This window comes from Erythrolamprus reginae, chromosome 2, assembly GCF_031021105.1.
Source record: "Erythrolamprus reginae isolate rEryReg1 chromosome 2, rEryReg1.hap1, whole genome shotgun sequence".
In the NCBI taxonomy this organism is placed as follows: Eukaryota; Metazoa; Chordata; class Lepidosauria; order Squamata; family Dipsadidae; genus Erythrolamprus; species Erythrolamprus reginae.
The window spans coordinates 155,243,232-155,258,873 of NC_091951.1; the positions used below are offsets into that span (position 1 = coordinate 155,243,232).

General features: G+C 42.6%; 1 protein-coding gene across 5 annotated transcripts in view; it reads right to left on the reverse strand.

Moving 5' to 3' along the window:
• Positions 1 to 15,642, reverse strand: part of SPAG9 (sperm associated antigen 9) — a 112,591-nt gene that overhangs the window by 35,700 nt on the left and 61,249 nt on the right. For all 5 annotated transcript variants that reach the window (XM_070740030.1, XM_070740032.1, XM_070740031.1 and 2 more), the window contains 3 exons: positions 15,367 to 15,496; positions 4,631 to 4,726; positions 1,279 to 1,446 (listed from right to left, as the gene is read on the reverse strand). In XM_070740030.1, the coding sequence (XP_070596131.1) occupies positions 1,279 to 1,446; positions 4,631 to 4,726; positions 15,367 to 15,496 (394 nt within the window). The remainder of the gene's footprint in view (positions 1 to 1,278; positions 1,447 to 4,630; positions 4,727 to 15,366; positions 15,497 to 15,642) is intronic.

Consider the following 15,642-nt stretch of genomic DNA (forward strand, 5'->3'; position numbering starts at 1 on the left):
AAGAGAGATGCAAATGCCAAAGTAGATTATTAGTTCCCTTTTGAAATGTACCAAGGTGGTTGCTGAATGCGTTTGGTTGCAGAGTGTGTAGAATACTCCTTAGTTACCCAGAGTGAGCAAAAGTCTGGAAGCATGAGTGTATTCTGCAGTCCCTGGCCAGTTTTCAAAGAGGAAGATTTGACAATTTCTTAGCTACCAGAGAGACCCAAGTTCATTTCTCCCCATATAAGAACTTCAATCTCAGGAGAGGGAATTAAAGGGGCTGATCCCCAGATATACAGTGTTCCCTCGATTTTCGTGGGTCCGAACTTCGCGAAGTCTATACCATTTTTTCAAAAAATATTATTTAAAAAATACTCCATGGTTTTTTGCAAAACCAAGGGTTTTCCAGGGATGCCCGATGTACAATACTGTGCATTTTAACTCTCATTCTCCCCCCTCCACCCCAGCCGTCCTGCTTCTTTAAATAAAAGCTCTGCTTCCACCCCAGCCTTCCGATCCCTCCCCTTTAATTCTCGGAGCATTGATACGCTCCAATTGAAGCCGAGCCTTATTGCCGCCAGCCACCGCAGCGAGCACAGCAAAGCCTCCAGCTTGCCCCCGTTGCCCCTGCAGGTTCTGGGGGTAAGTAAAAACAGGAATGCAGGAGGGAGGGGGAGGGGGAGAGGAAGGAAGGGAAAAAAGGGAGCATCTCTACTTCACGTAAATTTGACTTTCGCGGGCGGTCTTGGAACATATCCTCTGCGAAAGTCAAGGGAACACTGTACCTCCAACTGTAAATTCACACTAACCAAAGTGATGACTTTGATTACTTCCCTTCCAATAAATCCAATGGAAGGCAATATATTTTTCTTTGTCATTAAAAAGGGGGGAAATAGAGGGAGATAAAAAATGCATACCCTTTAATTTATTTTCTGGCAAGCTATTTTGAAAGAATGATTCACCTGCCTGCTGTGTAAAGCAAACTATCAGGGGCAATGAATCAGGACCATTCATACGGTTGTAGAAGATTTATTCAAGCCCATATCAAGAATCTGGTCAACTAAAGTTCAACCTTAAAATTGACGCTGTATAAGGGTCAACAGAATTCAGGCGAGGTTGGGCTTGGGGTGCTTCTGGGAATCCATAAACTAATGATGCGCTTAACTTTGCCCCCCAATTCTGCATCTCTTTTCTCCTACCAAAACACATTTCAAATTCAGGACTATGAACTAAAGTATTGTCAACTACAACACAAAGCAGAACCTATTTGCATTTCGAATCTATCTCTTGCATTACCTTGAGTTCTTGATCCAATCTATCCAAGCTATTTTGAGATGCGCTTCTTGGCTTGCCACTGTCCATGTCTGTAACTGCAATATCATTGTAGAAGACACTGGCACCAACTACTGAACCACCATCCCGTGTCTTCCCTCCAGATAAGTTTGCTCCTACAGCACACCATAGCTTTAATGACAAGAGAGCTTGATAAACATTTAATCAAATTAAGCTTCATGAAATGCAGTATGATAACAATGCTTTAAGTACAGCCTGTACCTGAATTTAGTCATCAATATCCTCATCTATCATGAGGTCATGAATCACAAGTCAACCTGACATTTAGAAACAATCGCTATAATCCAGGGCCATCATGGATCCAATAACCAGGCACTGAGGGGTAGAAACAATGGCCAGGCAAATGGGACCACTTTTAAATAGTACACCCAATATCCCTAAGTACATCCTTCCATCCTCACCATCATTTATACTCTAAGGCAGTGATGGCTAACCATTTTGTCCTCATGTGCTGACAGTGCGTGCATGCGACAGTGCGTGCGCATGCCGGCACCCATAATACATGTGTAGGCAATCCCGCCACCCCGTGTTGGGCCTAGTAGGCCTCCCTGGAGCCTCCTGGGATGAAAAAGGAGTCACTGGGGTGATCCACACATCCCATGCCCTATTTTGGGCCTAGGCTTCCCTACAGCTTCCTGGGACCAAAACACACACACTGTTTTGGGCCAAGAAGGCTTCCCTACAGCCCCTGAAACCAAAAATTGGGGGGGGGGGGCACCACTTCCCACCATGCCCCATTTTGGGCCTAGTAACCATCATTGCAGCTTCCTGGGACTAAAAATGGCTGCAGAGCCACATGTGCCCCGCCCCCCATACATTCCGAAAATCCCCTGGCAAGCAGGAAGTGCGCACACATGCACGATACACCTGAGCTGGGCTACAGCTTGCGTGCCCACAGAAGGCTCTGCACACCAGCTGTGGCACGCATGCCATAGGTTTGCCATCAAGGCTCTAAGGCAGAGGTCCCCAACCTTTTTTGCACCAGGGACCGGCTTTAAGCTAGACCAGTTTTCCATGGCCCGGTGGGGGGGGGGGGGGCGGCTTTGGTCATATGGGGGTGGGGTTATGGAGGGGTGGAGCCAGGGCCGCCATCAGGAATTTTGGGCCCCCATACAGCCTAAGTGTCTGGGGGCCCCCCCTCCCCACCATTTTAAAACTACTTTATTTTGCGACATACCAATTATGTATGAAATTTACCTTCTTTGGGGAGGGGTGAAAGGGGAGAGTAAGAGAGGAAGGAGTGAAAGAAGGGAATGAGGGAGGAAAGAAGGGAGGAAGGAAAAGGAAAGCAAGAAATGGAGGGAGGAAAGGAAGGAAAGAAAGAAAGAAAGAAAGAAAGAAAGAAAGAAAGAAAGAAAGAAAGAAAGAAAGAAAGGGGGAAGGGACAGGAACAGAGGAAGGAAGCAAGGAAACTTATGAAAGGGGAGAGTAAGAGAGGAAAGACTGAAGGAAGGGAAGGAGGGAAGAAGGTAGGAAGGAGAAAGAAAAGAAGAAATAGAGGAAGGGAAGGTAAAAGAGAGAAAGAAAAAGAGCAAGAAAGAAAGAAAGCAAGAAAGAAAGAGAATGAAAGAGAAATAAAAATAGAGAGGAGGAATGAAAGAAATGGAAGGAGAGAAAGCAAGAGAAAGAAAGAAAGCAAGAGAGAAAAAAAGAATGAAAGAGCAAGAGAGCAAGACAGCAAAAGAAAGAGAGAAAGAAAGAAAGAAAGAAAGAAAGAAAGAAAGAAAGAAAGAAAGAAAGAAAGAAAGAAAGAAAGGCAACTTCAAAGAAAGGCTCACTGAGCATCTCTCACTCTCTTTCTATCCCTCTTTCTTTCTTTCTCTTCCTTTCTATCTCTCCTCTTCCTTTATCTCCTCTCTCTCTCTCCCTCTCTCCCCCTCTCTCCCCCTCTTTCCCTCTCTCCCTCTCTTGCTATCTCTCCCCCCTCTCCCTCTCTCTTTCTCTCCCTCTCTCTCTCTCTCCCCCTCTCTCCCTCTCTCTTTCTCCCTCTCCCTCTCTTTCTCTCTCTCCCCCCTCTCTCCCTCTCTCTTTCTCTCTCTCCCTCTCTTGCTATCTCTTTCTCTCCCCCCTCTCTCCCTATCTCTTTCTCTCTCTCCCTCTCTTGCTATCTCTTTCTCTCTCTTTCTCCCCCCTCTCTCCCTCTCTCTTTCTCCCTCTCCCTCCACTCACCCATCCCGGGGGGTCTTTTTCGGACTTCCCAATCCAAGTCACGCAGCCTTGCGGAGCTCCTGGTGGTCTCTCATCCCCGAATCAGCCAGGTAAACACGGCCCCCTCTTCCCTGGCCCGAAACCAGCGTGAAGATTGGGGGAATTTCTGCGCAACCCCGGCCACTTTCGGGGTTAAATTCCTCTCCCCACCCTCTCCGCACCTCCGAAGGGAGCAGGGCAGCGTTGCTGGGCTGGCCAATTCTGGGCAGGGGGCGAATTCCTCCCGGGGGGGGTGGAGGTGTGGATGTGTGCGTGCGCCCGGAAGGCGTCCGAACTTTGCCCGACGGAGCTCTGCAAACACGAGGCAGGGAGGGAGGGAGGCCGTTGCCCGGCCAGCGGGCACCAAACAGGGCAGGGCTCCATGGGAGGGGGCACCTCGCGGCTGGGGGCTGCCTGGCTTTGTGATTTTGGCTGGGGGGGGAGTTAGGAAGGTCCTACTTCTCCCCCCCCAGCCAAAAATTCAAAGCCTATCTGCTGGATACGGGCGATGAGTGGGACAGAGCGGCGCGGAAGCCTCTTGCAGCAGCTGCCACAGCCACCGGCTTCGGCGCCGCTCGTCCCGCTCATCGCCCGTATCCAGCAGATAGGCTTTGAGTTTTTGGCTGGGGGGGGGAGAAGTAGGACCTTCCTAACTCCCCCCCAGCCAAAATCACAAAGCCAGGCAGCCCCCAGCCGCCAAAGGAGCCTCCTGATTCTCCCCGCCCTGCCCGACGCCCCACCCTGTCCTGCATAATGTCCTCTGCCGGGAGGGCAGCGGCGCCGCGGACCGGCTGGAAAACCCCAACGGCCCGGTCCCGGTCCGCGGACCGGTGGTTGGGGACCTCTGCTCTAAGGAATAAAGGAAAATGTAATAGTGATTTGATATGAGACTGCCTGCCATACGTATTTCTGTCCATTACTGTCATGATGTTTCAGTATGCTCTCTCAATCCCAATTGAGTTTCATGCACGTGTTTAATGGACTTCTGCACCCACCTGACACATAACAAACTAGCTCACCCCTCACAAGTTATCCAACAATCTCCCAGCTATTTTGGCATTTGTTTACCATATATGAGAGGAAACAAAGAAAACAAAAACTCATCTACCTTCATGGAGGTATCCTTTTCATCAAGTGGTCTCAGATAAACAGGCACAGGCAAATTCTTCATCCTGTTGTCACCCTGAGCACCACCATTTATAATCTAAAGAATGAAAGAAACACTGATTTTGATATAAGGGTGCAAGCCAACTGTGAGTTAAATCTTTATATCAACCAAGAAAACAGGAATTCTAACTGCATTTCTTCCTGTCAGTCCCTTGAACACAAAGAAGAGGAGGTTGACAACAGGAAGAGTTTTCTGTTACAAATATGAAAGTCCATTCCTGATCAAGTTTGGAAGCTTCCATCTCAGAAAAGCAGGAACAATTCAGTGACCAATTCCCACTCTGTTTGGTGTAAATTAATTTAAGTCTTTGTAAATGAAAAAAGACTTGCAGTACTTTTTTTCCAAAGGCCTTCACACTGAGATAGGGTGATCAAACTGTATCATTTACTGAAAATACTTGATATAATCCACAAATATATTTCATGAACCATCCCTTGGCAATGTTACAAACAGCTATTCTACTGTACTACATGTCTTTCTGCCTGATATAACTTCCGGATGAAGCCCTAATCACCCCTAGATCTTAGTGGCACAAATGAAGACTTGGGTAAGGCCAAGAGGAAGGACAATTGTAAGCTCCCAAATAGCTGCATGTAATATAAGGTTGATTTATATGTGACTCATTTTAGAAAATTCTTCAGGTATAGGCAATTGTGGTTTATAACTTCATCTGAATTATAGTGAAACCATATACATAGTACCCATGGGCTTCAAAGCCTAGAGCAAAGACAGCATGTTCAAGTTAAGGGAAATCTTTGAGGACCATCTAGGAATTATTCTGTGCTTGCTGAATTCTAATGAAGCATTTTCAATAACCTCTTTAATATATGTAGTATATTCTAATGTTATGGCTTTCAAACACCAAAGAGCTGGGCACAAGTACTTTGAATTTCAGCAGGCCCTAGGCGCCAGATAATTCATGAGCCTATTTTCCCCATGTGAAAGATCTCTGATAGATTCTATAGCCCATAGGAATCTTCTAAAATTACAGTCATGCATTTAGCTCTGAGCATCAGACGTGTTCAAAGTATATACAGGTCTCTTTGATCTCTGTTGAATTCTTTAAAGTGTGTGTGTGTGTGTGTGTGTGTGTGTGTGTTGTGATATGCTGGGCTGTAATGGAATGTAGGTTTTGGTAGCTAAAGCATCTCTAGGAAATCAGGAGCAATTGAGCAGTTAAGTTTAAATTTCTTGGATAAATTATTAATGACTTTGGAAAGTTAGTGATGACCTTGAGCCATTTATTGATGTGCAAGGAATTACTGGAAATATTGTTTCTGCCTTCCTAGTACCCATTACTACCATGTGTTCTGTTCCATACTTGAAGCAGCAATACCTGGGAGACTTTTGTAAAGGAAGTTTGGAGGGAAGATAACACAATTTAAACCATAAAAACAAGTTTTGTCCTTACCTATTCTCACTGCCAAAGGATACAGTTAGAAAATATGAAGTTATGCCTGTGGAAAATTATCTCTCTCTATAGACTGTATTAGACAAAACTGATGCACCTGCATTGTTCAAATAAGACTTCCAAAGACATTCAAATTTATTTGTGGGAAATGGTCATTCATTCTCACAAATATAAAAGCTTATGGGCATTTTCTTTTCGTTAGCTTTTAAATCAGAACATAAAGAACTTTAGCTCACAAACCCCTCTACATAATTCTTTCTAATTAGGTGTACATCTTGGTGGACGGAAAAGTCCAGTGTTTCTAAATAATCCATCCCACTGTATTGAAAAAGAAAAACAGTTACAACTACCGTACTTGTATAGAACTATCAAAGTTATTTTCCAAAGCATCAAACTATACCCAAGCTTTATGACTACAATAACATCCCTAATTAGATTTTTAACAGCAATCAAAGGTATCTTGTCAAGATTTTTCCTTTGTGGAGGAAATATTGAATGGTGATGCTGAAATTATAATGGCAATATTGTGACAGGAATCAATGTCCTAATCCCGTCATCTCTGAAGCAGCAAGAATTCCAAACAAGACAAAAGAAGTGATAATCACAACAGTAGCAAACACCAGACTAAGCGCATTCATTCATTCATTCATTCATTCATTCATTCATTCATTCATTCATTCATTCAGTGAGTGAGTGAGTGAGTGAGTGAGTGAGTGAGTGAGTGAGTGAGTGAGTTAGTTAGTTAGTTAGTTAGTTAGTTAGTTAGTTAGTTAGTTAGTTAGTTAGTTAGTTAGTTAGTTAGTTAGTTATTAGGTTTGTATGCCGCCCCTCTCCGTAGACTCGGGGCAGCTAGGAAATCAGGAGTATTATGCCAACATTCTGCCTATTCACTTCTTTTTGTTTTGACCTCCTTTCACATTTCAATAATATCTATTATATATTGACAGCCTTATTTCACAAGGCAGCAGTAAAGTGCTATTACTCAATGCAGGAGTCGGCAGAAAAAGACGATACCTTTAAATAATAACTGTACTTTGAATATTTAATCTGTCTGGCAATAAAGAAAAATGGGTGTTCTTGCCACATTGATAACCTAGAGGGAAGAAGGACAGAGGTTAGTGGGAAATATTTCCTTCAGTGCCAAGCCATTGGCAGCATAAGATCTGTCATATGCTCTCAGTTCTCTGGTCCCACAGAATCATCACCCCTTGGACAGAAGGGATCCAAGGGAAACAAGCTACAGAGACACTTTGAAATGGATCAGCATCTCTTTTGTTACAGAAGTGCTACAGTTACTAAATGGCAGCAGGGAAAAATTTCTACAGTTGTTCAGCAGTATTCCAGAAGACTGTTGGACATGAATCAAGAAGATCCTCATGGCTAAAATGTTGCAGAGAATAGTGACCTTCACATCAGACCTGCCAGCTAATTATAGCCCAAGAGATCTCTGAAGGCTCCTTAGAATAACAACCCAGGCCAGGGCTTTCAAATTCCCAGCCCGTGGGCAGATTGAGTTACATGGTGGCCATGCCAACACCCAGTTTAGCGAAGGGGGGTAAGTCCTGATACGTCACGTGACGCCAATGTGATGTCGTGAGTTTGGCCTGGGCTAGGCTATCCTGGGTTGCAATAAAAAGAAACTGTTATTTCAGGCAAGTAGCCAGGCAGGCAGACAAGACAAGTGCTGTCTTGTGATGACATGTCTTCAATAGACAATTATTGGGGGATTTTCCCATGACATTATCCACAATGAGCTCTTAGCTTCTACCTGATATTTCGAGGCATGGATTAGATTGTCATTTCTTTATAGCAACCAGAATAGTTTCCATTTGTTTTCTCACTTTGAAAAGATTAGGCTCTTTTTTCTCCCCAAAGTTTTTTATTTTTCTCCACATTCAACATACAAGTACATATACCAGCTCCCCCCAGAGATTAGAACTGCCCCCACCCTCCTTGCCTTTCGTAAACAACTTAAAACCCACCTCTGCCGCCAGGCATGGGGGAATTATGATCCTCTTTCCCCCTAGGCCTTTACAATTCTATGCATGGTATGTATGTATGTTTGGTCTTTATATTAATTGATTTTTAATCATCAATACCAAATTACTATTGTACACTGTTTTATTGTCGCTGTTAGCTGCCCCGAGTCTCTGGAGAGGAGCGGCATACAAATCCAATAAATAAATAAATAAATAAATATACCTTCAATACATCTTCTTAATATACATATATCATTATTCAAATACAATAAACTAAATCACATTCCAGGTTTGCTTTATATTATTTCTTCTGCATCCAACTTTTTTCTCTCCACTTCCTTTTTTCTATCTCAGGCGACTATTCTGCCTCTATTAACTACTTTCTTACATATTCTCCCTCCTTCTACGACCCTTCCCTTCTCCGTCCTCCTTTTTTCTACTCTTTCTCCACTCTCTCCCCTTTCTCTCCCCTTCCTTTCTGCTTCCAATCCACCCTCTAAATCCTTCCCTAAGTGGATAGTTCTATTATCATTACATAAAGATTTAAATGTTTCTCTAGTTTTTATCCATCAAAATCTTCCCTCTTTTTTCAAAATCTCCTTTTGACTATATTTAATTCCTGACTTTCGGTACATGCATTTTAACTCATGCTGCCTCCTTATCTTAGTTTGGTCTCCAGAAACTAGCAATAGCTTATATAACACTTGACAGTGCTTTACAGCCCTCTCTAAGCGGTTTACAGACAAGTAAGCATATTGTTCCCAACAATCTGGGTGCTCATTTTACCAACCAACTACTACTACCAACCAATTCAATTTTATTCCAAATTTGTTGCTACAGCTAGGTTGCACAGCTAATTGTTGTTTCTTGTGCTTCTTAAATTTGGGCCTCATTGCTTCCTCTCCTTCTTTAATATCTTAATTCATCGTTACTTTTTTTCCAACTATTTCTATACACCAAATAAAAAATAAAAATATGGCTTTCACCTTATTTTGTGGTCTCATATTAACAATAATACTATTCTTTTGTATCTTAATTTACATCAGTAATATCAGTATCATCATCATTCTTAGGTTGTGTTTTACTCACATTTATAGATTGTAGATTATTCAAATCTTTTATCAGGAAAACTTTATATGTGAACACTATGCAGTTTTTGCTTACTTACAACAATTCTATTGTAGATTCCCTTACATCTAACAACTATAAAGTAAAAGATTAACAATATTTTGTATCTTAATACTATAATCTAAAAAAAGAGAAATAGAAAATACATATGATCATCTTGTTATTGATTCACTCATTGATTAAATTAAGTCAAATTCATAAATCCTTAACATTATAGCTAACCTATACATAAATAATAGCTTTTATATATATATATATATATATATATATATATATATATATATATATATATATATATATATACAGTGAACCCTCGAGTTTCGCGTGTTCAAGTATCGCGAAAGGGCTGTTTCGCGAGTTTTCAACCAGGAAGTAAACTCCACCATCTGCGCATGCGTGCCCTTCCACGCATGCATAGATGGTGGAGTTTCCCCGCCGGGCAGAGGCTTCCCTGGGTCTTCCCCCTCTTGCCCCCGTAAGACCCCAGCGGGCGGGCGGCACGCGCTTGGGGACATCCCAGCTCCGCTCCCCAGCTGGGGAAAGCGCGCGCGTTTGGGGACTCCCTAGATCCGCTCCCCAGCTGGGGAGCGGATATAGGGAGTCCCCAAACGCGCGCGCTTTCCCCAGCAACGCGCGCGCGGTGGGGACTCCCTAGATCCGCTCCCCAGCTGGGGAGCGGATCTAGGGAGTCCCCAAACGCGCGCGCTTTCCCCAGCAACGCGCGCGCTTTCCCCAGCAACGCGTGCGCGGTGGGGACTCCCTAGATCCGCTCCCCAGCTGGGGAGCGGATCTAGGGAGTCCCCAAATGCGCGCGCTTTCCCCAGCAACGCGCGCGCGGTGGGGACTCCCTAGATCCGCTCCCCAGCTGGGGAGCGGATCTAGGGAGTCCCCAAACGCGCGCGCTTTCCCCAGCAACGCGCGCGCGGTGGGGACTCCCTAGATCCGCTCCCCAGCTGGGGAGCGGATCTAGGGAGTCCCCAAACGCGCGCGCTTTCCCCAGCAACGCGCGCGCGGTGGGGACTCCCTAGATCCGCTCCCCAGCTGGGGAGCGGATCTAGGGAGTCCCCAAACGCGCGCGCTTTCCCCAGCAACGCGCGCGCTTTCCCCAGCAACGCGCGCGCGGTGGGGACTCCCTAGATCCGCTCCCCAGCTGGGGAGCGGATCTAGGGAGTCCCCAAACGCGCGCGCTTTCCCCAGCAACGCGCGCGCGGTGGGGACTCCCTAGATCCGCTCCCCAGCTGGGGAGCGGATCTAGGGAGTCCCCAAATGCGCGCGCTTTCCCCAGCAACGCGCGCGCGGTGGGGACTCCCTAGATCCGCTCCCCAGCTGGGGAGCGGATCTAGGGAGTCCCCAAACGCGCGCGCTTTCCCCAGCAACGCGCGCGCTTTCCCCAGCAACGCGCGCGCGGTGGGGACTCCCTAGATCCGCTCCCCAGCTGGGGAGCGGATCTAGGGAGTCCCCAAACGCGCGCGCACCCCAGGCGCGAGCAACGGGGTGGGCGGGCGAAGGGCGGGCGGCAGTGGAAGCAAAAGCACCATCTGCGCAAGCGCAGATGGTGTTTTTACTTCCGCACCGCTACTTCGCTAAAAATCGATCATCGCGTGGGGTCCTGGAACGGAACCCTCGCGATGATCGAGGGTTCACTGTATATATATATATATATTCTTCTATCGATTAAATCCAAAACTTCATTTAGAACAGCCAATCTTTCAACTCATTAATCACTATTCATATAACGTAATAATGTTATAAAATAACAAGTAGAAAAAGAGGAAGAAAGAAAAACAAGAAAAGAAAAGAATATATTCCTTTCTTCATTAAATCATCCGTTTTCATGTTTCCATACCACTTTTCTTAACTCTTTTTTCTCTTCTTCTTCATTTGGCATTTATAAATTCGTCTTCCTTTCCCACAAACTTCTTTCCTTTTAAAAAAATACTTGCCCAATTCTTTTCCCTCTCTCTTCAGTGTTACTCGCCTCTATTTTTAACTGTTTTATTCAATCCCAATATTTTCTCCCCATTTTCATTTGTTTACTGTAAAGGCCAGTAAAATCATCGTGAATTGCAATATAGTGATCAATTTGTTCATTTATAATGTCTTTTTTCTTTTTGTAATTAAGGCATTCATTCTGTTCTGAGTTTATCTTTTCTTCCATATCTTCTTGTTCTTTGTTTTCATAATTGAAGATGATATTAAACTCTTTAAAGTCATTGTTGTCCTTTAATTCTTTTTCTTTTTTCTTTCCAGTTTTAAGTCCAGAATCCCGAAATGCATCTATTGTGTTTTTTATTTCCTTACGAATGTCTTTTATAAACACCACCAATTTTTCATAATTACTTATATCTCCATGTCTTCAATATCAAGAATTCCTTAGTGTTACAAAGTCCAGCTGTTAGCAAATGTCTGCATCCACAGCCTTTTTAGTATCTCAATTTATACCTTTATAGTCCCAATCTCTTATTCTTGTCCACAATGAAGTATCTTAAAAGTTCAGTCTATTTCAAACAGATCAAAGTTGTCTTTCAGTAGAATAACAAATTTTTCCTTGCACAGTAGATATCAAAAAAATTCCCGCTGAAAGTTGACAGCTGTGAAAACATCCAGGAAAGTTTACCACTATTGCAATTATTCCTCCAACCAGCATGGCACTCCTCATTAGTTCCACAGTTCTATATTCTCTTAATTAATGTTGATGCTTAATTAAATCAATTTTATTAGATCAAGTAATACACTTCAAAGTTAATTCAAAGATCAAATATAAAAGTCATCAAAGGTTGGGCTTTTACAACCTTTAATATTTTCCACTGTAACATTTTTCTTTAATATTTCTCCACTGTAACATTTTTCTTTAATATTTTCCACTGTAACATTTTTCTTTAATATTTCTCCACTGTAACATTTTTCTTTAATATTTTTCCACTGTAACATTTTTCTTTAATATTTTTCCACTGTAACATTTTTCTTTAATATTTTTCCACTGTAGCATTCAGTGCTCAGCAGCTGCTTTGTCTTTATTATTTTTTTCATTTTTTTTGTTCCCATTTCAAATCAGCAAGAAAAAAAGCACTACTTTTAGTCTTCTTCTTTATCATTCCAGCACTTTTCTTTGTTCCTCTTTCCAGGCGACTTTCAATCTTCAACACAAATTGATCTTTGTGTTTGTAGCCACTGTGGCTTGGCCGGCTTTTACAAGCTGATTTCCACTGGTTTTCACTGGTTGAGCGCCCCAGGTCAGCTCTCTTTGAGGTTTGCTGACCCCAAACAGATTGCCGATAGCATCCCTCTTCTTCACCACCCCTCCAGGGCAATTCCAATCTGGTTCTGACTGAACCAGGTCCCCAGGCGACAGGGTTTCGGGATTTCCCTGCGGAGTGTAGGGAACTCCGTGTTGCCGCAGCACTTAGCCACGCCCTTCTCAAAGATTAGGCTTTTTGTTAAACTATTTTTTATATGTAGGCTTGGTTGTCAAGCCAGTGCAGAAGTTGGTGATAAATTAATGGCTTGCAACACTATCTATAGAAGACCTGATGTTTATGGGAACTTGAGAGGGGTGATTTTCAGGAGGTAACAGATGCAGCCACACAGCATTCTTTCGAGTGGTTCAAGGACATCCTGTGCCCACCCACTGGGGCAAAAGCGAAGAAAGGATTGGCCACACTGGCACAATGACAAGTTTGTGGGTGGGTGGGAGACAAGGGATGTGAATTTTCAACAGAATGGGAAACTCAGATCCAGCCTTCCCTGTGTCAGGATGGCTCCCGAAATAAATTGGAACTTTGAGGAGTACTTTGACTCGGACACTGACTTAGTTCGGATGTTACCTGGAACTTTAACATTGGTAACGTTTTAAACCAAAGAGCCCAAAGATTTTAAATAATGAGATGATCTTAAGATAACTAAACTAAGTAACAGCAAGTTCAAATAGTGTGAGAAAAAGAATTAAAGAAATGTAACTCTGTCTATAAAAAGACAGAAATAAAAATAAAGATACAATCTGTAACCAACTCTATTGCATGTCTCCTAATACCCAAAAGGTTCCTCAACTGAAGAGGTTTCTTGAATAAGAAGTGGAATATCTTCAAAGAAAAACAAGAAAGTCCAGTTGCTTCTTGAAAAAGCACCTTTGGGATAACCATGACCTGTAGAACTGAGAATTTCCATAAACATTTTCTTTACTCTACATTAAGTCATGCCTGGCATCCTATAGATACATACAACCACATCCTATTTTTGATGGATTTGACACAAGGCAAAATATTAAATTCTCAGGCATCCGAGGACTCAGCCGTCCCAAGTCCTCGGAGAGGGACAGCATATAAATCCAATCAATCAATCAATCAATCAATCAATCAATCAATAAATAAATAAGCAAACAAATAAACAAACAAACAAACAAATAAATAAATAAATAAATAAATAAATAAATAAATATGAAAGTTAATTGATACTTTTATTTTAAAATAAAAATACCGAGGGGTAGATATGTTTCTATCCAGAGTGGTAAATTATTTTTTTCAAAAAGTCTTTCACATCCCTACCTAAGAATATCCTAAGAGATAACAAGAATGGGAGCGAGATCTACAGTTGTCAACATATATGAAATACACAAGTTGCAGGGATGTTTTCCATTCCTCAAAGTGCAGTAAAAAATATTCCATTACAAAAAAAGCCCAAATAGTAGGCCATCCCACTCTTCTTATAGTTTAATAATATTTTATTGATTTTGTTCTGAACAGCATTATGGTTCACACAGAAATGCTGCCTTTTCATACAAAGGCTCTAGAAACCCAAGTCCCTTCATTAAAATATTTGGGGATTTCATGTAAGAAATGCACAGGATTACTACTCCACAATGGTACACTGTTATGCTTTAGTAAAAAATCCTTAATTCATAACTAACCATTTAGCATCAGTTCTTAACTAACCATTTAACAATAAAGGAGCACTCTTTTCCCATTTATGCCCTGTGGTACATTGCAACTTGCAAAAGAAGCCTTCCCAGGATTTTTCTTGCTGTAGGAAGAAAGAGGCTTACAGTACCAGAAGTAGGAGGAAAGTAGTAAATATTCCCAGCCAAATCCAACTCTTGCAACTTAATGGGGTGTTTTTTCTCATTTTTGTCAATACTTAATGTTGTGGTTATCTCTGGCCCAGCTCCTGCCCCAAGGACTGTGGATGTGGGGGAGACATCCACATGCTGCAGGCCTGTTTTGCCCCCGGTGGAATCTGCTGATGAAGGCTCCTCTGACCAAGAAGACATGAGTGACAGGGAGGATGAGAGTGTGGCAGGCAGCTCAGAAGGAGATCAATTATCTAGCTCCTCCTTGGATTCAGAACACGAGTTAATGATGCAGCCACGCATGCGGAGAGCGATACATAGGCAACAACAACTGAGAGATTATTATCAAAGAAAATGAGGCCACCTGTGGTTGGGTGGGGCTGTGGTAATTAGTGAGGCTGCTATAAAGAGCAGCCTGTGGGTTTGGCCATTGTGGAGGATTATCTGATCGTTGTGTTTCGTGCCTGCTTTGCTGACTTGGACCTTTTGTGTGCTGATTTTTCCCCGCTTTGAAACTAAACCAGGGCAAAGTGTGTTTCACTTTGTGAAAGAAGAAGGACTGTGAATTGCCTCACAGCTGCAAGCTAAGTATCACAGAACTGATAAGGGACTTGTACAAATTACCAGTTTGTTTGGAGACAAGTGCTCTTTGCTATCCCAAAAGAGGGCTTGGTTTAAGTTAATTTTCATTATAAAGAACATTGTTTTGAATTTTCAAACGTGTGTGTGTCTGAAATTGTATCTGTGCATTTTTGGGAGGATTCTACCAGAGAGCCCGACAGAACACTTAAAAACCTCCACTATCCTTTCAAACTGTTTTTTTTATTTTTCGGGGCTATTAGTTTTATACAATCATTTGTTTCAGTTCATAGCTTTATTTTATTTAATGGGTACATATGCATGGTGACATAACATGTAGCTCTAAATCCTCAAACTATTGTATTTTTCCATCTTTGATTTATAAGCAGAAATGCTTTTGGTGATCCCCTTATGGGACAATAATACCTAAACAATAAAGAACTAGCAATAGATAATAGATAATAGCAAAGTTGAGTTGACCTCTCCTTTGCTAGGTAATTAATATCTAATGCAATACCTGTTTGTATTTCTGAGGGAGACTCCAGCCAAAAGCCTGCACTCGGCCATCTTCTTTCTGGACATGAGCTTTCACTTGGCGATACTGTTCTCTTTTTTGCTCTCTTCGTGAGGCCATACTGGCCTCAGACCTAGACCACAGAAAACATTTATTTTTTTAAAAAAATCCAAAGCCAAATAATTCTATTCCCTTCCATATTTTTAAAAATAACATTTCAGATATCCAGATTTAGTGAATGCAAAAGCAGGTATTCTTTAAAGTTATTATATTTGCCCA